Source organism: Bos javanicus, chromosome 15, assembly GCF_032452875.1.
Source record: "Bos javanicus breed banteng chromosome 15, ARS-OSU_banteng_1.0, whole genome shotgun sequence".
NCBI lineage: Eukaryota > Metazoa > Chordata > Mammalia > Artiodactyla > Bovidae > Bos > Bos javanicus.
Window position 1 is genome coordinate 34,502,067 of NC_083882.1, and position 25,712 is coordinate 34,527,778.

General features: G+C 40.3%; 1 protein-coding gene across 1 annotated transcript in view; it reads left to right on the forward strand.

Moving 5' to 3' along the window:
• The first annotated feature begins 3,050 nt into the window (after positions 1 to 3,050).
• The window catches only part of SAAL1 (serum amyloid A like 1), a 28,079-nt gene continuing 5,417 nt past the window's right edge, over positions 3,051 to 25,712 (forward strand). The window contains exons 1-11 of the mRNA XM_061440655.1: positions 3,051 to 3,235; positions 4,579 to 4,692; positions 8,086 to 8,169; positions 11,547 to 11,626; positions 13,895 to 13,954; positions 14,088 to 14,203; positions 14,550 to 14,730; positions 17,212 to 17,294; positions 17,383 to 17,571; positions 22,554 to 22,750; positions 24,453 to 24,545. Coding sequence (XP_061296639.1) covers positions 3,104 to 3,235; positions 4,579 to 4,692; positions 8,086 to 8,169; positions 11,547 to 11,626; positions 13,895 to 13,954; positions 14,088 to 14,203; positions 14,550 to 14,730; positions 17,212 to 17,294; positions 17,383 to 17,571; positions 22,554 to 22,750; positions 24,453 to 24,545 — 1,329 coding nt within the window. The 5' untranslated portion in view covers positions 3,051 to 3,103. The remainder of the gene's footprint in view (positions 3,236 to 4,578; positions 4,693 to 8,085; positions 8,170 to 11,546; positions 11,627 to 13,894; positions 13,955 to 14,087; positions 14,204 to 14,549; positions 14,731 to 17,211; positions 17,295 to 17,382; positions 17,572 to 22,553; positions 22,751 to 24,452; positions 24,546 to 25,712) is intronic.

Here is a 25,712-nt window from a genome sequence, read left to right on the forward strand (position 1 = left end):
TCATCAAATTCTTAGAAAAACACAATTTACAAAAACTGACTCAGGAAGAAATGAAAACTTTGATTATTCTACAATTATTGTAAAAGATCAAATCTTCCTCCAAAGAATACAATAGTCCCAAAGGGTTCTATAGACAAATCTAACCCTTCAAAAAAGTGAATAATTATTTTTTTGTACAAACGATTCTGCTGAGTAGAAAATACTCCCCCAGCATAGGGAAGTTTGACACCTTGAAAATGAAAGAAAAGTACAAGCGGTCAGAACTTTACAGATTATCAATAACAAGCTGTGAAGCTGAAAGGAACTTTCAACTACCAATAATAATTTCCTAAACTACCAATAATAATTTTTAAATATTTAAACAACTATGCTAAAGACAAAATTACCAATTTTTTTGTCATAGAAAATGGCGTTACAAGGCCATTGTCATACAAAAGGTGATCAAAGAAACCATAGCAAAAACTATATTGAAAAAGGATTGCAAATATTCAGAGCACAGAGGATTTTTAGCACAGTGAAACTAACTACTCTTTATGATACTATAATGGTAAATACTTGCCATTATAAATTTGCCAGAGGCATAGAATGTACAACCCCAAGAGTGAGCCCTAATGTAAACTATGGATTCTGGATGATAAAGATGCCCCAGTGGGCTTGCATGCATGCTAAGTCGCTTCAGTCATATCCAACTCTTTGCAACCCTATGGACTGCAGCCCCCCGGCTCCTCTGTCCATGGGATTCTCCAGGCAAGAATCCTGGAGTGGGTTACCATGCCCTCCTCCAGGGGATCTTTTCAATCCAGGGATCGAACTCCTGTCTCTTACCATCTCCTGCATTGGCGGGTGGATTCTTTACCACCAGTACCACCAAATTTGCCGGATTCATAGGATGTACACCACCAAGAGTAAGCCCTAATGTAAACCATCAATTCTGGGTGATAATGATACCCCAGTGTAGGTTCAACAATTGTTGTATCAAATGTTTATTGTTTTTGGTGGAGAATGTTGATAATGGTGGAGGGTATCTATGAGTTGGGGTAAGGATTCTATGGGAAATCTCTGTACCTTCTGCTTAATACTGCTGTGAACCTAAAACTGCTTGAAAAATAAAGTCTATTAAAACAAGAAAAAAGGATTGTAGAAGTGTGTCAGGCTGCTTGTTAATAAAAACAGGTATTTTTCTGGATTTCACTTTAAGGTAGATATTCGTTGGCTACTTTAAATTGGTGATTTGCTGTGATTTCTTTTTTCCCATTCTAAATAAATATTTCATATTGTAACTAATTTAATGTTCATAATTTTGTAGTGTTTTCCCTCGGAGAAGGCAACAGCAACCCACTCCAGTACTCTTGCCTGGCAAATCCCATGGATGGAGGAGCTTGGTAGGCTGCAGTCCATGGGGTTGCTAGGAGTCCGACATGACTGAGTGACTTCACTTTCACTTTTCACTTTCATGCATTGGAGAAGGAAATGGCAATCCACTCCAGTGTTCTTGCCTGGAGAATCCCAGGGACGGGGGAGCCTGGTGGACTGTCGTCTCTGGGGTTGCACAGAGTCGGACACGACTGAAGTGACTTAGCAGCTGCAGCAGCAGCAGCAGCAGTGTTTTCCCTAAAATGGGCTTCCAAAACTGAATAATTCAAATACCACTAAGTCTTCCCCTGAACAAAAGGTGAAAAAAATGTGTATAATTATTTGAGCCTAAGACCCACTTGTATTTTATATATTAATGCAGAGTATTTTTTGCTCACATTTAATATACTTTAAAATATTCCATAAATGCAATTGCTATGTAAATTGGAACTTTATTTTATTAGAAATTTTACCATTATCTGTTCATGATTTTGAGAAGCAGGGTCCCTCAGGAACCACACCTATGTCATTCTCCATTTGTAAATATGAGGCTCACAGTAATCTGATATGTATGTGCCAAAATTGGAGATCTTTAGTATATTGATATCTTCTAGGACTGTTGTGCCTGAGCAGTTAAAACATTAAAATACATATTATTTTATTTTAAATTAATTTTATTTTTCCTTTCTGTAAGGGAATCATATTGTGTGTGTGTGTGTTAGTCACTTAGCCGTGTCTGACTCTCTGTGACCCTATGGACTGCAGCCTGCCAGGCTTCTCCGTCCATGGAATTCTCCAGGCGAGAATACTGGAGTGGGTTGCCATTTCCTTCTCCAATGCGAATTTTAGTAGTAGTAGTTCAGTCGCTAAGTTGTGTCCACTCTTGTGACCCCACAGACTGCCAGGTTCCTCTGTCTATGGGACTCTCCAGGCAAGAATACTGGAGTGGGTTGCCATTTCCTTCTCCAGGGAATCATATTGGTATTATTGAAATTACATGTTGAGGTAGGTTATATCATCTGTAAATTTAATTTCCTTAAAGGGGTGTTCTAAAATATTTGCTGTGGGGTGTGGGGGAGCATGGGGTCTGAGGTTTAGTACCAACAGACTAAATAGCAGCAGGAGCTGAAAATACATCACCGACTCAATGGCATCACCGATTCAATGGACATGACTTTGGGTAAACTCCGGGAGTTGGTGATGGACAAGGAAGCCTGGTGTGCTGCTGTCCATGGGGGTCGCAAACGGTCGGACACGACTGACCGACTGAACTGAACTGAGTTGTAATACTGACATTCTTACTGGTGACTTTCGTCTTTCCCAGGATTCCGAACACACCTGAGAGAATAGCGATGTTTTTAAGAATGGCATCTATGCCCAAGGGTCAGAGGTCCGATAGTTTCACGTCTGTAGCGGATACATCGTCCTGTTCCCTGCCCCCACACCCTGGCCATTCCAATCAGGCTAAGAGCTCCTGGAGAGATGGAATATGTGGTCCAGGGAGGGTGACAAATAACAATTATGAATACAACAGCGCTGGGGTCCTGGGTAGAGCGCTGGGGTAAGACCAAGACATTTGGGCTCCCCATCCCAGTGGGCATATGCATTGGGCGGGTAGTCAGGCCGGCAGGGCTCCGGGCAGCAGGGGGCGCTGTGGCGGGAGCTGCGCTGGGCCTTCTGGCGCCTGGTAGTCTCTCGCCTCCTCCCGCGGCTTCCGGAGGAGCTCCCGCGCGCCAGAGGCGGCCGAATCATGGACCGCAACCCGTCGCCACCGCCGCCGAGTCGGGACGAGGACGAGGAGGCCGCGGCCGGGGGGGACTGCATAGGTAGCACGGTCTACAGCAAGCACTGGCTCTTCGGCGTCCTCAGCGGGCTCATCCAGGTGCGGAAACGCGCGCCTCGCGTGTGCTCCCCCTACTCTCCCCAGGCGGCCGCCCCGCCTCGGGCAGCCCCCTCCTGCCCCCGGAGCCGCCGTCCCTTCGACGACCCCTCCCCAGGCCTCGGCGGCCGGGCCTCACCCCTGGCCTCCAGGCTGTCTACCCGCGGACCCCAAAACTGCCGGGCGCCACTCTTTGTGCCCCTCAATACAAAGGGGAAGTGTAATGGCAGGGATGCTGGAATGCTTTTGGTTAGAATGTTTTATTTTTACAAAATTTCCAAATATATGTGACCATGTAAATGCATTGCTTACATGCAATGCATGTGATGCAGTGGGTTTTTGCTCCCATTGCCGCTGTCGTTTCTAAAGCCCAGGTCGTAATTTATGTTTCGAGGACTTTCGCTGTAGTAGAATAAATGGTTATTTGGGCTTCGTGCAGCTCTGATGTCAAAAGCGCGGTTTGCCCTCCGTCACGTAACCGACTTCTTTCCTAGTTTCTATAAAGTGGGGTAGTATTTGTATTATTGTTTATAGAGTTATTGTGTAGATTGAATAAGATTATGATAGCCAGAGAATGCTTACCGTAGTTTGCCTTATAGGAACCTCAATAAATGAGAACGTTCTTCTCATGTTTCCCTAACTTTTCCCTCTACTTTCAATCACTGTCCTCCCTAGTCCATCTTCTGCACAGCTGCCCGAATAATTAAAAAAAAAAAAAAAAAAAAAGTCCATGGGAGTTCCTCATAGTTAGCGTTGCCTACAGTGGAAAACTCATATTTCTTAGACTGAAAGCCAGGGCTCTTTGCAGCTTTTCCAGATTTATCTGCCCATGGCACGCTAAACTGCTCATCATTCCCCACACATGCTAGGCCTTTTCTTAACTCTGAACTCTTGTACTTTTCTGTCTCCTCTTCTTCTTCCGGATGACAAACTCCGATTTCCCCTCAGATTTAGCTTCAGTATCCCCTCCTAAGAGAAGTTTGGGAAAACTTCTTCCAGACATAGGTCACTGATCCATCGTTTTGTTTTCATGACTCTGTCCACAATTCAGTTGAATCACTTACCTTTTCTGTTGTGATTATCAGTTTATGTCTTTTCCCCACTGGATCCTAAACTACTTGGAAGTAAGTGGTTAAGTCTTACTTACCTTTATATTTCTACCCCAGTGCCTAGCAGCAGTATTTCCCCAAGGTGCTCTAGGTACTAGTTTTTTTAAATAAGCTTCTTGCAGAAGAAGATACTTTGAGGATAGTAATCTTTGTGACTTCTAAACGATTATGGGATAATATTACTGGAGGAGTGCTATGGACAGCCTTTATTCATCTCCTTCCTTTGTGTTTCTGAAGATGGTTAGCCCTGAAAATGCCAAATCCAGCTCGGATGACGAGGAGCAGCAGATGGAGCTTGATGAAGAAATGGAGAATGAAATTTGCAGAGTATGGGATATGTCCATGGATGAGGTATGGGATTGGAAATGAAACTGAAAAGACTGTTGAGTAAGGAGATGGTGAATGGTTCAGTCCTTAAGTCTCTGGATTTTGTCATGCTTTCACTAAATCTGTTGAGTTGGTCATGTGGTTTTTATTTTTGGTTTGTGAATATGAACTACATTGATTGATTTTCAAGTTACTAAAATGTAGTTTAGAAATTTCATGTATATTTATGAGAGAGATTCGTTTCTTTTCATTGTCTGATTTGGAACCAAGGTAATGCTGTCCTCACAGAATGAGATGGGAAGTTTTTCCTCTTCGCATTTCAGGAAGAGTTTGTGTACAATTACTGTTGATGCTTCCTTAAATATTTGGTGAAATTCACCAGTGAAGCCATCTGATATTGGAGTTTTCTTTGTGGGAAAATTTTGTTTTTTGTTTGGTATATATATATGTTACTTTTTTTTAAAAAAATGAGTTTTATTGAGATACAAATCATTACCATAAAACTCACCATTTAGTGGTTGTTAGTATGTTGTGGGAAGACTGAAAATTCAGTTTCTTTCATAGATACAGGGCTGTTCTGGTTGCTTTGGTAGTTTGTGTTCTTCAGGAAGTTAATCCACTTCATCCAAGTTATTGAATTTATTGGTGTAGTTGTATGTTGTTATTCTTTTAGTATCTGTGGTGATGGTTCCTTAATCCTCACAGATTTTTCTTTGTTGCTTTACTATTTTCTGCTTCATTGATTTCCACTTTGATCTTTTATTATTTCCTTTCTTCTGCTTACTCTGGTTTAATATGCTGTTCTTTGTATAATTTCTTAAGGACGAAGCTGAGGTTGTTGATTTGAGATCATTCTTTTTTAATATAGGCATTTAACACTATAACTATTCCTCTAAATATTGCTTCAGAACTGTTGGACAGCTTCTGATATGTTGTGTTTCACTGCATTTAGTTCAATTAATACTTTCTAATTTTCCTTAAATTTTTTTGGTTAATGAGTTAGCAGTACATTGTTTAGGTTTCAAATATTTGGGGATTTTTCAGATATCTTTCTATTACTGTGGTTAGTGAACACTCTGACTTCTGTTAAATGTATTGAGACTCATTTTATGGCCCAGTATTTGATCTGTCTTGGTAAATGTTCCATGTTCTCTTAAAAAGAATGTGTATACTCCTGTTGCTGGGTGGAGTGTCCTGTAAATGTCAGTTTGATCAGGTTGGTTGAGAGTATTGTTCAAGTCTTCTCTGTTTGTCCTCCAATTGTTAAGAAGCTTTGGTTTGAAAACATTTTTTTAAAGAAATAAAACTCATTTTCAAGTGAAATATTAGTGTGAAAACCTCAGATATAAAAAGGTGAAATAGAGCTACTGTTTGAGATCATGGGTGGAGGGAGGGTCATGCTCTTGGTCTTCCCTTTGTCCTCTTGTGGTGGTTCTTGAAGCGCGTCTGGAGAACAGAGCTGCTTACTGATTCTCTGGCATAGAGTCCTTCCAGTAAAGCTCATCCCAGCCTTATCCCCTGCGACTCGGTGTTTGAGCAGGGCCAGAGGCTTCCAGGCACTTCCTGCATTCTCATGCGCTCATGCTCTGCTCATGCAGCTCCCGGCACGGAATGTCCTCCACCCCACAAAATCTTCCCCATCTTTCATGGCCCAGCTCAGATGTCACCTCTCCTATGATGTCTCCCCAGACACTCCAGGCAGGATTCCTCTCCTCTGCTCTCGTGGAACCTGTTCATTCTTGTTATTCAGTGATTGTTTTGAGCCTGTTTCTTCTGATGGATTTAAGTTCCTTGTCTTAAAAGCTTAACATCGCTTCTTCAGAGATACTGTCTCTGATATATCTAGAGTAGGCCCCCTTACCTTGGTTTCTAGCACATACCATCTTGTTATCTTCTTTATAATACTTAGAATTTATGTATTAATAGGTTAGTTGTTTGTATGTTTATTATTTGTTTATCCCTCTAGAAGGAAAACTAGATGGGACTGAGACCTTATCCCTAGTATGTCTCCAGAGTTCAAAACAGTGCCTATTACTTGAGTTTTTCAGTAAATATTTTATGAGGACCGAATGAGTGGATGAATACCTAAGAGTAAGAGTTAGGATGGCATGCTGGCTAAGAGCATGGGCTTGATCAGATTTCAAATTCTGACTCTCTTCTCCTACTTTTTGTATAACCTTGGGCAGGTTACTTAACCTTTTAAAACCTGAGTTTGCTTATTAGTGTAATGATTGTAACTACTTCTTAAGATTGTTTTCAGAATTACATGAGATAGTGTGCAAACCACTTCAGTGGGATTTACTGCTTGTTCAATAAATGTTCATTGCTATTACTATTATTGGCATTGATATTGGGCTACCTTGTGCTACTCTAGGAGTCATTAACTGTCATTAAATAAGTAAATCCCTGCATGCTGCAGAGAGATGCCCACTTGACAGACAGCTTGATCACTTAGGGTGGAGAGCATCTGGTGCTATGACTTTCAGCTTGTAGTATATCCTTGAAAATATTGTTCTGTCTGACCATGATCTCTGAATAAGTATAGTATTTCTCTCCTAGCCAGCAGTCATGCAGGTTACCACAGTTTCAGCTGCTTTGAAGGATTACTGCCTTTCTCTTTGAGGGTGCTTTGAAGGGCATTTTTCATTTGAGCCACTTAGCATGTGTTCTAAGTTAAACTATTGCGAATACACGCCATAGGTTTGGTGAATATCCAAGGCAATAGGCAGCCAGAAGCTTAATTTTATTTCAGTATTTTACAATGAAAATCTCCACAGCTAATTGATTTAGTTTTGGGGTTCACATTTCTAGTGAGGTTGGGCCACATGTCCACCCCCAGTTCATTCACCTGTGTGATGTGTCCCTTTAGTCCCTGGGAGACTCGGCTGAACATGTGAAGCTGTTGCAATTACGCTGTGATCAGAATTTTTTCTCTTGAGGATTTTGAAAACAAAAGTTCTCATTTTGGGCATGACCCAATAGGAGCTTTTATCTCTTTTCTCTGTTAGGTGTTAAGCTCTTAGAAGAAAAAAATCATGACTTACTTTTTTCCCCCTTCTCCCATGTTCTAGCCTGATACCTGGAATCAGCAATGTGTTTGAATGAATTAATGAGAATTCCTGGTGGGTAGAAAGATCACTAAGATAACTGCATCCAAGGCAGAGAAAGGAGGACGGTCCTCTGGAATATCACAGTCACTTCAGATTTGCCTGTGGAATTGTTCCATTGCCTTGAGACCGTATACCACAGTGCTCTAATGTTACTTTTGTCTGTGGACACAATTCCTAGCCTTATGCATTTTTTACCTTGTGCCTGAAAAGAAGTGTATATGAAATTCACTTTTTTAAAGGTTGCCTAAGCTATTGGATTTAAGGAGGAATATTCAGCATCCAAGTTAATAATCACTTTTATTTTCAGGATGTGGCTTTGTTTCTCCAAGAATTTAATGCTCCTGACATATTTATGGGAGTACTGGCCAAATCCAAATGTCCTCGATTAAGAGTAAGTATGTACCTTTCTAAAGCTGCCTCTTTGGAGCAGTGGCCTAAGAGTGCTGGCTAGTCTTTCATTTTTCTCACTTTACTGTTCTGAAGTGGCTACAGATCAGTCTGCAGATGTTTATCACTCTGCATATGTTTATTGAACATTATCAGGTACCAAGTAATGTGCTATTTACAATTATTACAGTCATAGAATTTTAGATTTGGGCTGGACCAGGGAGATCAATACTTAGATTTAACAGCTGTAGACACTATAGATAGTCATAGCTATCATTATGCTGCTTATATGTGGCAGAACAGGGACCAATGCCTGGACTACCCGCTTCTCAGTTTATTGCCTTTTTTTTTAAGTCATAAAATCCTCCGTTGCTTAAAAAAACCTTAATTCTAAACACAGCCATAGCTCAGTACTTTCCATAATTTGAATCTGATTTTATTTCTTGCATAAAATCTGCCCTCCAGGTCATCTTCTGATTTAGCATGGCCTGTCTGCTCCTCACCTCAGGAGCTTACTGTGATCATCACCTTCTCCGGGCCTCCCTCTGTGTGCCTTCCATCTCCTCTCAATATTCACATCTGTTTTCCAAGGTGGTACTTTTCTTCCAAGACTTCCCCAATAAGTAATCTCTCAGTGACCAGTGATGATAGTAAACGCACCAAAACAGTTCTGTACTTCTCACTGTCTTCTGTGCTTTAGTGCCATTTAGGTTGCCCTGTGCTGTGTATGTTGTGGCTGATTCGTAAATATTAAGTAATTATAATTATGAATGACTGCTATTTACTGAGTATTTTCATTTTACTATCTGTGAGGTAAGCATTTATCTCTTCTTTGTAAATAAAAGAACCAAGTCTCAGGTTAAGAAGTTGGTCTGGGGTTATACAACTAAGAAAGAATGGAGCTGGGATTTGAGCCTAACCTGCCTGACTTCCAAGTAACTGCTGTACTGTATCGTCTCTCTTTCTTTGAAATTATGAAGGAAGTGGAGAATTCTATAGTATATTTTTACAAATTGAATGTTGGCTTAAAATTTTATTTCATATAATGCACCACCTGAGTTAGGACCTCTTGAAGCAATGAACCACTTTTTCCTTAGGTTGTTATATTAATATAAAGATTTGACAGTTGCATAACTTTCTCCTAGCTTTTTCAAATTTAGGTACTTAGTACTTAAAGAAAATAAGCTTATTTTATTTTAAGAAAATAAGAATTGCTTCTTTTAGGAGTTAGTCCTGTTATTAATTATATATGTCTCTGAACCATAGCATGTTCATGGCAGTGATTCTCAGCCTTTGACACATGTTAGAATCACCTAAAATGTTTGCTTCCCAACTGCAGCGTGTCCCAGAATCAGTGATTATTGGGTCCACCCCCAGGGTCTGATCCAGTAGTTTTGGGTGGGATTAAAGAGTTCTGACAAGTTTCCAAGTAATGTTAGGCAGGTTGTGACCAGGACGAGGGCCCAAATTTTGAGAAGCTTTGTCCTAGGAAGCTTCTTACAAATTGCAGGTCAGGCCATTCCCAGATCAAACAGTCTCACCAAATGTGAGGCTCCAGACAGCTTTTAAAGTCCCCCCTGGTTATTCCAGTGAGTAGCTGAGGCTGGAAAACTGGGTGTTTGGTTGGAAGTTCAGTTATTCCCTCTAGTTTTTAAGGGCAAGGTGTGTGCTGCTCTTCTGCCCCTGTTTTGTTTACCGCTTTCCCTACATTTGACCACCCACATTTTATTGAAGCTCTTTACTCATTTAACTTTGGTGCCACCCCACTCTCCTGGTCTCTGACCTCTCCAGTCACTTCTCTGTTACTTGTTTTGCCTTTTTAATTTCTTCCTACATGCTTCTTTTAAGGTGTACATCAGATCCTTTGTCCTCTTTTTATTCACTTACTTGGTGAGTTCATCTACTCGACACCTTTCTTTAAGTGGCAAATCTGTGTTTGTGGGATGCCTCCCTTCTGATTTCTGGTGTTCTGTCTCTGACCTTTTATCAAGCACTGTCTGCTTGCATACTGCATTTTCCAATCCAGAATTGTGTATGTTCAAACTCAGTGCTTGTTGCACTTATCCACTTTTCAAAATCACATGATGTGCTTGATAAACAACTTCCCACACCCTACTCTGGGGATTCTGATTCAATAGATCTGAGATGGGACATGGAAATTGGTATTTTCAGTACATTCCCTGAGTGATTTTTATTTTCTAGCAAGTTTGGAAGCACTATCCTAACTGAATTAATTGTGTTCTTTCCTGTGCTTTCTTTTCTAATTGTTTTTGTCAATGGAACCAATCTGTCCTACTAGAGAAATAAAACAACTTGAAACCTAGGAGTTATGTTCAGTTGCTTCTCTTTCCTCCCATCATATTATTCTGGTTTCATTGAGTCTTTCTCCACTTGATCCATTTCTATACCTGCCATTGCCACCCTCATCTTCCTTCACCTTGATTTCAGAGATGCAGTGTGAGATAGTGGTTAAATGCTTAGCCTCCGGAATTTTGTTGTTTTCTAGTAGGAGATCTTGGGCAAGTTGTTTAACTTCTCTGTGTTTTGATTTCCTCATCTGAAAAATGGGGATAATGATGGTACATACCTCATGAATTATTATATGAAATGGTACATGGAAAGTGCTTAGGGTAGTGCCTGGGAATAGTAAGTGCTAAATAAGTATTAGCTGTTACTAGTCAAGTTAGCTTCTTTAAAAAATTTTTCACTATCATGTGTTACACATTTTGCTGCCAAAATAATTTTCCTAAAATATTACAGTATGTTGACCACTTTCTTGAGGACCTTCATGACTTCAGATAACTCAGATTAAGTCTAAACTCTTCAACATGACATTTAGGGCCCTTAATCCTGATCCTTTCTACCTGCTGGATTTATCTCACACTCTCCTCCCACCATGTGCTACTAATACTGGGTTGGCCAAAAAGTTTGTTTGTGTACGATGTCGTGGAAAAACCTGAACGGACTTTTTGTCTGACCCAGTAGCTGTGTGCTAATACAGGCAGCTTTCTGTTAGCCTTTGTTCACTCTTTTGCATTGTTCCTTCCTGCCTTGGCTGACGCTTTCCCTCTCCTTTGAATGTCTGTCTTGTTTGTACATTCAAATCCTATCAATCAATTATGACTCAGTTCATCTGTAAGATTTCTTCTTCCACGAACTCCTGCCTGCCTTTGATCTTTCTTTTTCATGTGTTTTTCATCTTCTCTCAAATACTACTGGACAGTTGTCAAATTAGGTACAGGCAGTATGCTCCCCTGTGCTGCTTCCCTTTTTCTCTCCCCAAACTTGGCTCAGTGAAAGTTTTTTTTTTTCAAGTTGTTATTTTTGTATATATGTCTTTCATCTTAGAGCCATTGTGACATGTGAAATTTGATTTGGCAGGAAATCTGTGTGGGAATATTAGGTAATATGGCCTGTTTCCAGGAGATATGTGTGTCCATCAGCAGTGATAAAAATCTTGGGTAAGTTTTACTACATAATAAGTATGTTTTTAAAAGATAGATTCATATTTCATATCCCTAAGGAAATCCTTATACATAAGAGAGAGGGAAACGTGGAATGTAGTACTTCCTTTCTCCTGGTGAGCATGCTCTAGGACTTCACTCTGTGTTGATGATGGTATCTGAGGGCTTCCATACTACTTGTGGACACGATTCAGAATTTAAGTCTGTTTTCAGCATTGGTTGCAAAGCGGCCCGAATAGTCACCCACATGGGATAAGAACCAGTGGGGCAGAGCTTGGCGATGGAGCACCTGACCAGAGTACAAAACAGTTCAGGCTCAGGGAATCCAGAGGTGCAGAGCTGGAGTCTAAAACAACAAGAGTTGTTGACCATAGTCACCCGGAGAATTTTGACTTAGATGGTGGGTGAAATGGCTTGCCAACAGACTAGAGGATACAGGGTTGCCCCTGTGATTCAAAGGCTCTCAGACTTCTGCTTAGAGGATAGGTCTCTTCTAATTCTGTTAATCAGAATCTTAAAGAAATATGTGCCTACAGTAGGTTAAGAAAACTGTTCTAGGTTATTTTCAGGAAGAGCTGTAGGGCTTATCACAGGATTCAAGTACCTGGGGCCTCCAAAATAGAGGTTATTACTTCTTCTAGGTGTGGAAGGACTTTAAGATCCTAGTTTAAGGTATTTATTCTTCCATAACTTGTAATCATTCATGGAATAAACGATTCAGGATTATGTTTGGTGTCTAGTGATACCTATTATTTTGCCAACAAAGGTCCGTCTAGTCAAGGCTATGGTTTTTCCAGTGGTCATGTATGGATGTGAGAGTTGGACTGTGAAGAAAGCTGAGCGCCGAAGAATTGATGCTTTTGAACTACAAGGTCCTGAAAGTCAAGGACAGACTGAGGAACTATTCCAAATTGAAGGATTCTAAGGTGATTGCAGCCATGAAATTAAAAGACACTTACTCCTTGGAAGGAAAGTTATGACCAACCTAGATAGCATACTGAAAAGCAGAGACATTAACTTTGCCAACAAAGGTCCGTCTAGTCAAGGCTATGGTTTTTCCAGTGGTCATGTATGGATGTGAGAGTTGGACTGTGAAGAAAGCTGAGCGCCGAAGAATTGATGCTTTTGAACTGTGGTGTTGGAGAAGACTCTTGAGAGTCCCTTGGACTGCAAGGAGATCCAACCAGTCCATTCTGAAGGAGATCAGCCCTGGGTGTTCTTTGGAAGGAATGATGCTGAGGCTGAAACTCCTAATACTTTGGCCACCTCATGTGAAGAGTTGACTCATTGGAAAAGACTCTGATGCTGGGAGGGATTGGGGGCAGAAGGAGAAGGGGATGACAGAGGATGAGATGGCTGGATGGCAGTACCGACTCGATGGACATGAGTTTGGGTGAACTCCAGGAGTTCGTGATGGACAGGGAGGCCTGGTGTGCTGCGATTCATGGGGTCACAAAGAGCTGGACATGACTGACCAACTGAACTGGACTGAACTGATACCTAGTAAAAATCTGAATGAGTAATATTGACAAGTTTTATAAATTTATTAAATATTTATCTTAATATGGAACAGTGTACATTGCTGATGAGATGTACATTTCTTCAGCCACTTTGGGACACTTGGGCATTACTTAGTCAAATTAGAAGATGCACTGTGACCCAGTGATGCCGCTTATAGGTATATGGTAAGAGAAATTGCACACACAAATCAGGATACTCATACAAGAAGTATTATGACTATTGCTTGAAATAGCCCCAAATTGGAATCAACCCAAATGTTCATCAGTAGTAGGCTGGAAAAACAAATTGTTTTATATTCATTCAATGAAATGCTCCACAGCAGTGAATCTGCAGCTACAGGAACAAGATGGGTAGATTGTAAAGAGATGGTGTTGGGCAGAAGAGCTCAGATGCAAAAGAGTACATACAATATCATTTCTTTCATATAAAGTTCAAAACCAAAATATATAAATGAACTATAGGGTAAACCAGGAAAATGATTGCTGGAAAAGTCAGGATAGTAGTCATTTCTAGGTGGGAAGGAGAACTGTGATTCGTAAGAGACACAGAGTGGCTACAGAGATGCAGCTCTGTTCTATGTCTTGCTTTATAATTGTTGCCCAAGTGTAGATTTGTGTCTTCCTGGTTTTTATGTTTGTAAGCCATATTTTCACATTTAAAACGTTTAAAAAGTTAAACATTCTGTTGTGATATTTGAAATGAGAGAAGTGAGGCATTTTGGGTTACCATTTTTTGGTTTTGTAGCCAGGTATTGCTGCACTGTTTGTATGATTCAGACCCTCCTACTCTGCTGGAAACAAGCAGGTATGCTTTCTTGTTTTTATAGATTCTCTATACTTACCCATAAGGGGACCCAGGAGAATAGAGTTGCCCTTTCCCTCTTGAATTTTCTTTACTGTTTTGAAAGATAGCTATTAAGCTTACATTTTTCACGTAGGTTGTTGCTTACTTGCCTTTCCCAGACAGAAGTGGCCAGTGTCTGGGTTGAAAGAATTCGAGAAAATCCAGCTATTTATGATAGTATTTGCTTTATCATGTCAAGTTCAACAAATGGTAAGTCACCATGTAATCTAGAAAAAAAATCTTTAAAATTATATTTAATTTTTAGGAAACCACATAACTATTTCTAGAGGTCACTTAAAAACTAAGTGTTAGGTGAGAAACTATTTCAGTTCAAGATATAAACTTTCTTCTTAAGCTCTCAAGATACTGATAAATCTCCCACTTGAAAATGAAGGAACACAAGCAAATTTAAACGAAGGTAGTAAACAGATTGCGCTTGGAATAAGTAATGCTTTGATAGGATTTAGCTTTCTTGACATAGTTTTAGGAATTTTGATTAGACTTACTGGTTTAAAAATTTTGTTTCTTATTTCAATGTTGCTTTTATTCTCTGCAGTTGACTTGCTGGTAAAGGTTGGGGAGGTTGTGGATAAGCTGTTTGATTTGGATGAGAAGCTAATGTTGGAATGGATTAAAAGTGGGGCTGTTCAGGCTCTGGACCAACCCCAGGAAGATTCTGAACAACAGCCAGTGTTTCGAATTGTGCCGTGTGTTCTTGAAGCTGCCAAACAAGTGCGGTAGGTGAGCTCTTCTGTGCAAAATGTTCTGGGAAAACCCCGTTGCTAGAAGCATCCTTACATATGTCTTCTTAGTTTCCTTTCGGCGGGATGAGTAGCACATAGCTGATCTTTGACAGGTTTGATTCACTACTAATATTGGTGACAGTGTATTTGCTCTTTGCAAGAATCATAATGGTTGCAAAATACCTGTTCTGATACTATTACTTGCTGCTAAGTCGCTTCAGTCGTGTCCGACTCTGTGCGACCCCATAGACAGCAGCCCACCAGGCTCCCCTGTCCCTGGGATTCTCCAGGCAAGAACACTGGAGTGGGTTGCCATTTCCTTCTCCAATGCATGAAAGTGAAAAGTGAAAGTGAAGTTGCTCAGTCGTGTCTGACTCTTCGCGACCCCATGGACTGCAGCCTACCAGGCTCCTCCATCCATGGGATTTTCCAGGCAAGAGTACTGGAGTGGGTTGCCATTGCCTTCTCCGTAATATTACTTAGAAGTAGGGTAAAATCTTCTGCAGTTTTGTATAATTTTATATCAAATGGAAAAGATTTTCTTTGTGCTTTATTTTTTACTGGCCATGTGACACCTTCTTCATTTAGTGTCAGGTATCATTTGTTTTCTTGCTCCTTCCATATATGTGCCAGTCTCGGATAAGTGACTGCCTTTTGGGCTCTGGTATCTTCCTAAGAGTGATTACTAGATTTTGTAGATCACTGAAACTGTTTTTTGCTAGTCACTAGAAAATTAATTTATAAATTGATCTGCCTGCTGGTCAACTCACTGTTAATGCTTTATGCCCTACTTTTTTTTTTGGCTACTCCCTGTGGCTTGTAGGATCTTAGTTCCCTGACCAGGAATTGAACCTGGGCCTTCAGCAGTGACAGTGCAGAGTTTTAACAACTGGACCGCCAGGGAATTCCAAATAATCGACAATAAAACCTTTAAATTTTATGTCCTTTATCCAGGTGAGCATAAAACTCATCATTTCCCCCCAGACCTGCTTCTTCAGTATTCTCAATCTCAATAAATGAGGTAATCATTATTCCATTTGGATAATGTGGGAGAAATGTGGAAGCCATTACTGACACTTCCCTCTCCCACCCCTTTCCCATGGCCAGTCAACCTCCAAGCCTTGTTCCTAACTTTTTAAAAACACTTATTTATTTGGCTTCAGCAGGCCTTAGTTGTGGCATGCAGGATCTTTGTTTGCGCCACACAGACTCACTCATTGCGGTGCACCAGGCTTAGTTGCCCCTTGGCATGTGGGCATTGAACCGCCTGGGGATTGAACCTGCATCTTCCACATTGCAAGGCAAATTCTTAACTACTGGACCACCAAGGAAGTGTCTTTTCCTGACTTTTCTGGAACTTTGTGCCCCTGCCAGGCTACAATGGACAGTTGCACAGCTGGACAGCTGCACCATTCTCTTAACCTGAGTTCCCAGCCTCAAGGCTCGCTTTTCCAGGCCGAGACTATAGAGCTGTCTTTTTAGAACATACACTAATCATCTCACTTTGATGCTTCAGACTCTTCAGTTGCCTTCCTTTGAATGAGGTCCAGATTTTTCTGGCTTAAAAGGCCCTATACAGTGCTTCTCCATCCTTATTCCTGTCCTCTGTTTCAGCTATAGGAAATTTCCTTCAACTGAACCAAGCCATTGTGACTCCAAGCCATTGCACACCATGTTGTCTCTGCCTCCAACATTTCTCTGCCCCTTTCAGGGCAAACTGTTTCTCTTAGGATACATTCCCTGACTCTCCAAACTAAATTAAGTCTGCTACTTGGATATCTTCTAGTGTTACATTCATATCACTCTACTGTTATTTATTATCCCTGTAATTATCATCTTTGCTTTTAGACAGTAAATTTCATGAAGGTAAGGGTGTCGTGTATGTATCTGTTTTCCCAGCCTCTAACATAGTGCCTGCAAGCTGTAGGTACTTATGAACCATCTTTTAGTTGTTGTTCACTATCTTTTCACTTAATTGTGTGGTTGAAGAACTAAGCCTGTGAGTTTAGGAATCCAGACTGTTTATCACAAAAATTATACTTATCAGGTTTTAGTGTTCTCAGCTCGGCTGGTAAGATGATCCTATGAAGTTTTAAGAACATCGTTATTGTCAGTGCTGGGTGCAGTGGGCCTTACAGTTCATTCTGTAGAAGTCTCAGTCACTTTTTGTCTGATGATTCAAGTAAACCAGCATGGTGAAGTATCTGTCACCTGGTAGGTTTCTGCATTGTTACTTTCATGGGCCAAGGTCAAATCGAATTTTTACTTCTTGCCCAGTGTGTGTTGATTGTACTACATAATATTTGTTTTTTGACTGTTTCCTCCATTAGAATGTAAGGACTTTGTCCTGTTCCCTTTTTTATCCTTAGCATGTAGGGCAGTGCCTAGTACCATGATAAATATTTACTGAATAAATGAATGGTCACAATTCCACAGACTGAGAGTTGATTTAATGCTTTTGCTTTTTGTATTTAGCTCTGAAAATCCAGAAGGGCTTGATGTTTACATGCATATCTTACAGCTGCTCACCACAGTAGACGATGGAATTCAAGCAATTGGTAAGATGTTGAATGGGGGAGCACAATAGGTATTCGTTTAATTGTTTTCTGTTTTTTAATTGTTACTTTCTTCATCATCTTTATCAAGTACAGTGTCCAGATACTGGGAAAGACACTTGGAATTTACTTTTTGACCTGGTGTGCCACGAATTCTGCCAGTCTGATGATCCGCCCATCATACTGCAGGAACAGAAAACAGTGCTGGCCTCTGTTTTCTCAGTGTTGTCTGCCATCTACGCTTCACAGACTGAACAAGAGTACCTAAAGATAGGAAAAGGCAAGTATAATTTTAGCTCACTAAGTTAAATTCTGGTTCATCAGATGTGTTTGTTGTTCCTTTTATTCCTTTCTTCCATTTTTTTGGTGCTTTTATTCCCTTGAATAAAAAAATACCACATGCTCAGTACAAAAAAAATTTAAATTTATAAAAGGAAATCTAGTGCTTGTAATCTGACCATTCAGAGATAACTACTATACACTCACATCCATACTTTTTTTTTTCTTGTTTTTTAGGCAGCTTTTTTCATTGAGAAGTAAAAATGAATATTTTCCTCTGCAAACACATGGTCTTTCACAGAATAATTTTTTATGACTAATACAATTAAATCCATGACCCATCTAGAATTATTCTGCTGTTACATGTGAGATGTGGTTTCACGTTTTTTCCAGATGGCTGCCCAGCTGCCTCAGCATTGCTGAGTGAATAGACCAGTTTACCCACACGGATTTGAAAGTTCACTGTTCCTGCGTTTTATATTGCCATATGTACTTGATTCATTTCTGTTGCTCTATTCATGTATCCATAGCAATACTGTTTTAATTATTAAGACTTTATGTTTTGATACCTAGTAGGGCTAGTCCTCCTTCATTCTAATATTTCAGTATGTTTTTGACTATTATTCTTTTTTTTAAACACTGAATTAGATTGACAAGTTCCAAACAAAACAAAACCAAACATCTTCTTGACTTTTTTGATTGAGATGTTAAATTTATAGACTATCTGAGAACATGTGCTTTTCCATTTGTTTAAGTCTTATGTCTCTCAGTAATGTTTTATGATTTTTTTCATACAGATCTTCATATTTCTTATTAGGTTTATTCGTGAATATTTTGTGTGTTGCTATTGTCTGTGGTATCTTCCACTGATTACTGTTGGAAAATATGAGGACTGTTGGGTTTCTTGGAGAAGGAAACTGCAACCCACTCCAGTATTCATGCCTGGAAAATCCCATGGACCGAGGAGCCTGGTGGGCTACAATCCATGGGGTCGCAAAGAGTCGGACACGACTGAGCAACTTCTGTGTGTGTGTGTGTGTGTGTTGGGTTTCTGTATATTAATTTTGCGTCTGTTGCTTAGTCACTAAGTTATGTCAGCTGTTTGCGAACTCATGGACTGTAGCCCGCCAGGCTTCTCTGTTCTTGGGATTTCTCAGGCAAGAATACTGGAGTGCATTGCCATTTCCTTCTCCAGCTGAATTCTCTTACTGTTTTTAGTGGTTGTTCCAGTGGTAATTTTGGACTTTATCTGACACTCCTTTTAGTTTAACCTAGATATGTTTTTTCACTTTTCTGCCTCTTTATTATTTAATGGATTGCCTTGTACCTCTGGGGTTATGTAATAATGGTGATCTTTACCTTTTTCCTCACTTTAATCCACCATGATTCTAGAGCTTCATTAATCATGATGCTGTTTTAGGCTTAAGCTATTTATGTTGTACCATTTGAGGAGATACTAATCTATTTCTATTTTATTCAGTTCGGTTCAGTTCAGTTCAGTCGCTCAGTCGTGTCCGACTCTTTGTGACCCCATGAATTGCAGCCGCCAGCCCTCCCTGTCCATCACCAACTCCCGGAATCTACCCAAACCCATGTCCATCGAGTCGGTGATGCCATCCAGCCATCTCATCCTCTGTCGTCCCCTTCTCCTCCTGCCCCCAATCCTTCCCATCATTAGGGTCTTTTCCAATGAGTCAACTCTTCGCATGAAGTTGCCAAAGTATTGGAGTTTCAGCTTCAACATCAGTCCTTCCAATGAACACCCAGGACTGATCTCCTTTAGGATGGACTGGTTGGATCTCCTTGCAGTCCAAGGGACTCTCAAGAGTCTTCAACACCACAGTTCAAAAGCATCAATTCTTTGGTGCTCAGCTTTCTTCACTGTCCAACTCTCACATCCATACATGACCACAGGAAAAACCATAGCCTTAACTAGACGGACCTTTGTTGCCAAAGTAATGTCTCTGCTTTTGAATATGCTATCTAGGTTGGTCATAACCTTCCTTCCAAGGAGTAAGTGTCTTTTAATTTCATGGCTGCATTCACCATCTGCAGTGATTTTGGAGCCCAGAAAAATAAAGTCTGACACTGTTTCCCATCTATTTCCCATGAAGTGATGGGACCAGATGCCATGATCTTCGTTTTCTGAATGTTGAGCTTTAAGCCAACTTTTTCACTCTCCACTTTCACTTTCATCAAGAGGCTTTTTAGTTCCTCTTCACTTTCTGCCATAAGGATGGTGTCATCTGCATATCTGAGGTTATTGATATTTCTCCCGGCAATCTTGATTCCAGCTTGTGTTTCTTCCAGTCCAGCGTTTCTCATGATGTACTCTGCATATAAATTAAATAAGCAGGGTGACAATATACAGCCTTGACGTACTCCTTTTCCTATTTGGAACCAGTCTGTTGTTCCATGTCCAGTTCTAACTGTTGCTTCCTGACCTGCATACAGATTTCTCAAGAGGCAGGTCAGGAGGTCTGATATTCCCATCTCTTTCAGAATTTTCCACAGTTGATTGTGATCCACACATTCAAAGGCTTTGGCATAGTCAATAAAGCAGAAATAGATGTTTTTCTGGAACTCTCTTCCTTTTTCCATGATCCAGCGGATGTTGGCAATTTGATTTCTGGTTCCTCTGCCTTTTCTAAAACCAGCTTGAACATCTGGAAGTTCATGGTTCACATGTTGCTGAAGCCTAGCTTGGAGAATTTTGAGCATTACTTTATTAGTGTGTGAGATGAGTGCAATTGTGTGGTAGTTCGAGCATTCTTTGGCATTGCCTTTCTTTGGGATTGGAATGAAAACTGACCTTTTCCAGTCCTGTGGCCACTGGTGAGTTTTCCAGATTTGCTGGCATATTGAGTGCAGCACTTTGACAGCATCATCTTTCAGGATTTGAAAGAGCTCAACTGGAATTCCATCACCTCCAGTAGCTTTGTTCTTTTTCAAGTGTTTTTTTTGCATTTATGGATAAGTTATGTGACTGAGGAGATGACATTAAGTACAAATGTGAGAGAGGTAATGAAGTGAGTCATGTGAATACTTGGGCAGAAAGCATTCCAGACAACAGCAAGTGTAAAAGCCCCAAATTAGAAGTATGCCTGGTATATTTGAAGAAGAGCAGTGAAGCTGTATATGCTTGGGGTGATGACCACATGAGAAAGAGAAATAGCACCTGGGGCCAGAGAGATAATGGGGGTTGGATGGGGAGGGCCTGATTTTGCCTTTTGCTCTGAATGAGTTAGGGAACTGTGGGAGTTTTAAGCAGAGAATGGACAGACGTGAGCAGACTTTAGCAGGCTTTCTGTGGGGGCAAAAGGGAGACTAGTTAGGAGGCTGCTATGAACTTGAGGCAAGAGATGGTATAACTTGATTGAGGTGGTAATGGGGAGGTGGTGGGGAAAAATAGTCAGATTCTGATCATTTTTAAATAGTGCCAACAAGATTTGCCAACTCGTAGAATGAGAAGCATGAGAAAAGTCAAGCTCTGGCATTTTTGTGTAAAAGAATTGCCATTTACTAAGGTAGACATGGCACCCCACTCCAGTACTCTTGCCTGGAAAATCCCATGGACGGAGGAGCCTGGAAGGCTGCAGTCCATAGGGTCGCTGAGGGTCGGACACGACTGAGCGACTTCACTTTCACTTTTCACTTTCATGCATTGGAGAAGGAAATGGCAGCCCACTCCAGTGTTCTTGCCTGGAGAATCCCAGGGTCGGGGGAGCCTGGTGGGCTGCCGTCTATGGGGTCTCACAGCGTCAGGCACGACTGAAGTGACTGATTTAGCAGCAGCAGCAGAAAGATAGAAAAGACTGGTTTTTAAACCTGGTAAGGTTGAGATGTCGACTCCATGTCCAGCTGGAGCAGTTGAGCTGACAGTCTTGAGTCTGGAGTGGAGAAGAAAGGCCTGAGCTGGACTGTAAATGTTGGAGTTGTCAGCTGTTATGCTTATTAGGTCTTCCATAAACCTTAGTTACTTCTTTTGACTTGATTTGCTGTGAAAAGAGGGAAAATTAATATCTTTTACTGCCAATATGTTTGTCCTTTTCTTTTCATCATTTGTAGTTTAATGAATGTTGATGGCATATTGTTTAGTATATAGACATTCGTTATAAATTGCCCATCTTTGTTTCCCATAATACTTATTTTTTTTGCTTAAATCCTTTTAAATCAGATATAAAGTTCATATCCCCTGTTTTCCTTTTGTTTGTTTGCATTTGCCTCTAATACCTTTGTCTATATTATTTTTTTCAACCTTTCTGAATACTTTGCTTTAGATGTGTTGATTTCTTCTCAGTAAATGAGTTAAACCATTTAAATGTGTTGATAGTTATGTTTGATCTGCATATTGTCATATTTTTCATTATGTACATTTATATTGAAATACTTCAGTATATGATTTATTAACTTTGTTTTGTGAGTATATCTGAGATTTAGTAAGGTTAATAACTTTATAACTCTCAAAATACAGTTATAATGCCCCTCATTACAAAAAAATCCTTAAAATCTAATAACTTAAAGCACGTATCTCCACGTTGACTATTTTTTATCCATTTCCTTTATAACTGTCTCAAAATACAATTGTAATGCCCCCCATTTTTAAAAAAATCCTTAAAAGTCTAATAACTTAAAGCATATATCTCCATGTTGACTATTTTTTATCCATTTCCCTGGTATTTTCAAACTACAAACTTAAATGTGGGGGGGAGGCAGTTCCTGAATTATATTTTTTGATATCTGTTCTTTTTCATCATTTTGGGTTTCTTTTTCATTCTGTTTTATTCATTTGCTTATTTGAGAGTATAAAAACGTAAACCTCTTGGTGTCTGAGCCCTTGACAATCTTGTTTCCCGCCATATCTACAGTACCTAAAATACCGTGGTGTCTGGTATTCGTAGGTGTTCAGTACGTGTGCAGGAATGAATGAATGGTAACCAAATTTAACTGGCTGATTCCTTGCCCCTTGATTTGTTTGTACAGTGGATCTTCCTCTAATAGACAGCCTGATTCGTGTCTTACAAAATATGGAACATTGTCAGAAGAAACCAGAGAACTCGGTGGAGTCTAACACAGAAGAAACTAAAAAGTCTGATTTAACCCAAGAGGATTTCCACTTGAAAATCTTGAAGGATATTTCATGTGAATTTCTTTCTAATATTTTCCAGGTGTTAACAAAGGTAGGAGAAAAGTATAAAATGCTTTCTTCAGGAAAAGAAAGTATGGATTGCTTTCTGCTCTCAAATTTTATTGTTAGTGTTTTTATTTTTTAATTTTACATTAATTTGGGGAAATAGAGAAAGAAAAAACTTTTAAGTTTATACTCAAACTAACAGCTGATGTAAATTGGTGTATTTATTTATGTGCTTTTCATATACTTCTCACCAGTTATACAATTTTTGGAGGCCGTTCTTTTCACTTAACATTATAAGCACTTTTCCTGACTCCACATCAATACACTTAAAAACTTTTCACTGAGAACCAGTTTGTTTAATACTCAATTTTCCAAAAAATCGGTTTTCAAAATTTACTGTGAACTTGTCTTAAGAAGTATTCTTCCTGAATATGTGCAGGATTGTTAGCATATGCTTTCTTTGAGCATATTCTTTCTCAGTTCAGTTCAGTCGCTCAGTCGTGTCTGACTCTTTTGCCACCCTATGAATAGCAGCACGCCAGGCCTCCCTGTCCATCACCATCTCCCGGAGTTCACTCAAACTCACGTCCGTCGAGTCAGTAATGTCATCCAGCCATCTCATCCTCTGTCATCCCCTCTTCCTCCTGGCCCCAATCCCTCCCAGCATCAGGGTCTTTTTCAATGAGTCAACCCTTCGCATGAGGTGGCCAAAGTACTGGAGTTTCAGCTTCAGCATCATTCCTTCCAAAGAAATCCCAGGGCTGATCTCCTTCAGAATGGACTGGTTGGATCTCCTTGCAGTCCAAGGGACTCTCAAGAGTCTTCTCCAACACCACAGTTCAAAAGCATCAATTCTTCGGCGCTCAGCTTTCTTCACAGTCCAACTCTCACATCCATACATGACCACTGGAAAAACCATAGCCTTAATAATTTTTTATTATTAGTGAGATTGAATATCTTTCCATATATTTGTATATTATTTGTGTTTCCTGCTTTATAAACTTATCCATCTTGATTTTTGTATGAACTCCTTGGGTAATTCTATATCTTTTGCATATTTGTTACAAGTATTTTCCCCATTGTTTGTTGTTGTTTTTTTTTTTTTGGAGGGAGGGATGTAGGTGTTACTTAATTTTTATGTGATAAGAATATAGGAAGAAAGTGGGCTGAGAATAAACCAGGGATATGTCTTGAAAATTCTGATATGCCATACTTAATGGAATTTGGACTTAATCTTGAGGAAACTGGGGAACTACTAGAGTTTTTTTTTTTAAGCATCAAGTGATATGACTTGTTTAGAAAGGTTACTCCAGAAGTAGTAGAGGATTAGAATGAGTTGAAGCTGCAAGACAGGAGACCAACCAACAGGCTCTTGTGGCTGGTAATCTTCAAGGAGAAAGAGTGAGAGCTTAGACAGTGGAAGAGTGGATGGAGAGCAGGGGTGAGATGGGAGAGATTTAGTAGAGTAGAACTAAACCCTTAGCTGGAGGGACTGGCCGCAGAGGAGGACGTCTTGGCGCTCCCCTACATTTTTGGTTTGTGCAGCAGGCCTGGTGGGTGGTGGTGCCTTCAGTGGAGCACATGTTTGGGTTAGACCAGGAGGGATGATGGCGGGTTCAGTTTGGAACATTTGAAATGCCTGTAAGATCAGTGGGGAACTGGATAAACTGACTTGTGTTTATTCGCCAGATGTGGCTTTAGAAATTTTCGGTTTTTTGATAACAGATCTTTTTGTTTATTTGTTTTAGGAGACTATAACTCAGGGACTAAAGGAGGGCCAGTTAAGCAAACAGAAGTGTTCCTGTGCATTTGAAAATCTTCTTCCTTTCTATAGCCCTGTGGTGAGTATAAGTAAATGTATAGGTGGCCGAGTTTCAGGGGATTACTCTGTAAAATGTTTTAAGTAATAAGCACTTGATCTCTGAGGCCTTTGTGAAAAAAGGTAGTGCATATACTACACATGACTCAGTGCCTTTGTCAGATAGATGACTGCTGGATAATTCATGGCACTAGCCTGAGTAACAAAGGAATCAACACTGAATTTATAGTATCCTTTTCTGTTGTAGCATATATACTAATTAAAAATAAGATTCTTAGGTATAGTCAATAGGTTTTTATCAGATCAGATCAGTCGCTCAGTCGTGTCTGACTCTTTGCGACCCCATGAATCACAGCACGCCAGGCCTCCCTGTCCATCACCAACTCCCGGAGTTCACTCAGACTCACGACCATCGAGTCGGTGATGCCATCCAGCCATCTCATCCTCTGTCGTCCCCTTCTCCTCTTGCCCCCAGTCCCTCCCAGCATCAGAGTCTTTTCCAATGAGTCAACCCTTCGCATGAGGTGGCCAAAGTACTGGAGTTTCAGCTTCAGCATCGTTCCTTCCAAAGAAATCCCAGGGCTGATCTCCTTCAGAATGGACTGGTTGGATCTCCTTGCAGTCCAAGGGACTCTCAAGAGTCTTCTCCAACACCACAGTTCAAAAGCATCAATTCTTCGGCCCTCAGCCTTCTTCACAGTCCAACTCTCACATCCATACATGACCACAGGAAAAACCATAGCCTTGACTAGATGGACCTTTGTTGGCAAAGTAATGTCTCTGCTTTTCAGTATGCTATCTAGGTTGGTCATAACTTTCCTTCCAAGGAGTAAGCGTCTTCTAATTTCATGGCTGCAGTCACCATCTGCAGTGATTTTGGAGCCCAGAAAAATAAAGTCTGACACTGTTTCCACTGTTTCCCCATCTATTTCCCATGAAGTGATGGGACCGGATGCCATGATCTTCGTTTTCTGAATGTTGAGCTTTAAGCCAAGTTTTTCACTCTCCATTTTGACTTTCATCAAGAGGCTTTTTAGTTCCTCTTCACTTTCTGCCATAAGGGTGGTGTCATCTGCATATTCAAATTACATTGGATTTGCTACCATTAGAGGCAATTTCAAAATAATTTTTTTTTAGAAAAATGGAATGTGGAATGTGGGAGTGAGGGAGTGGGTCAGAAAGGAGGATG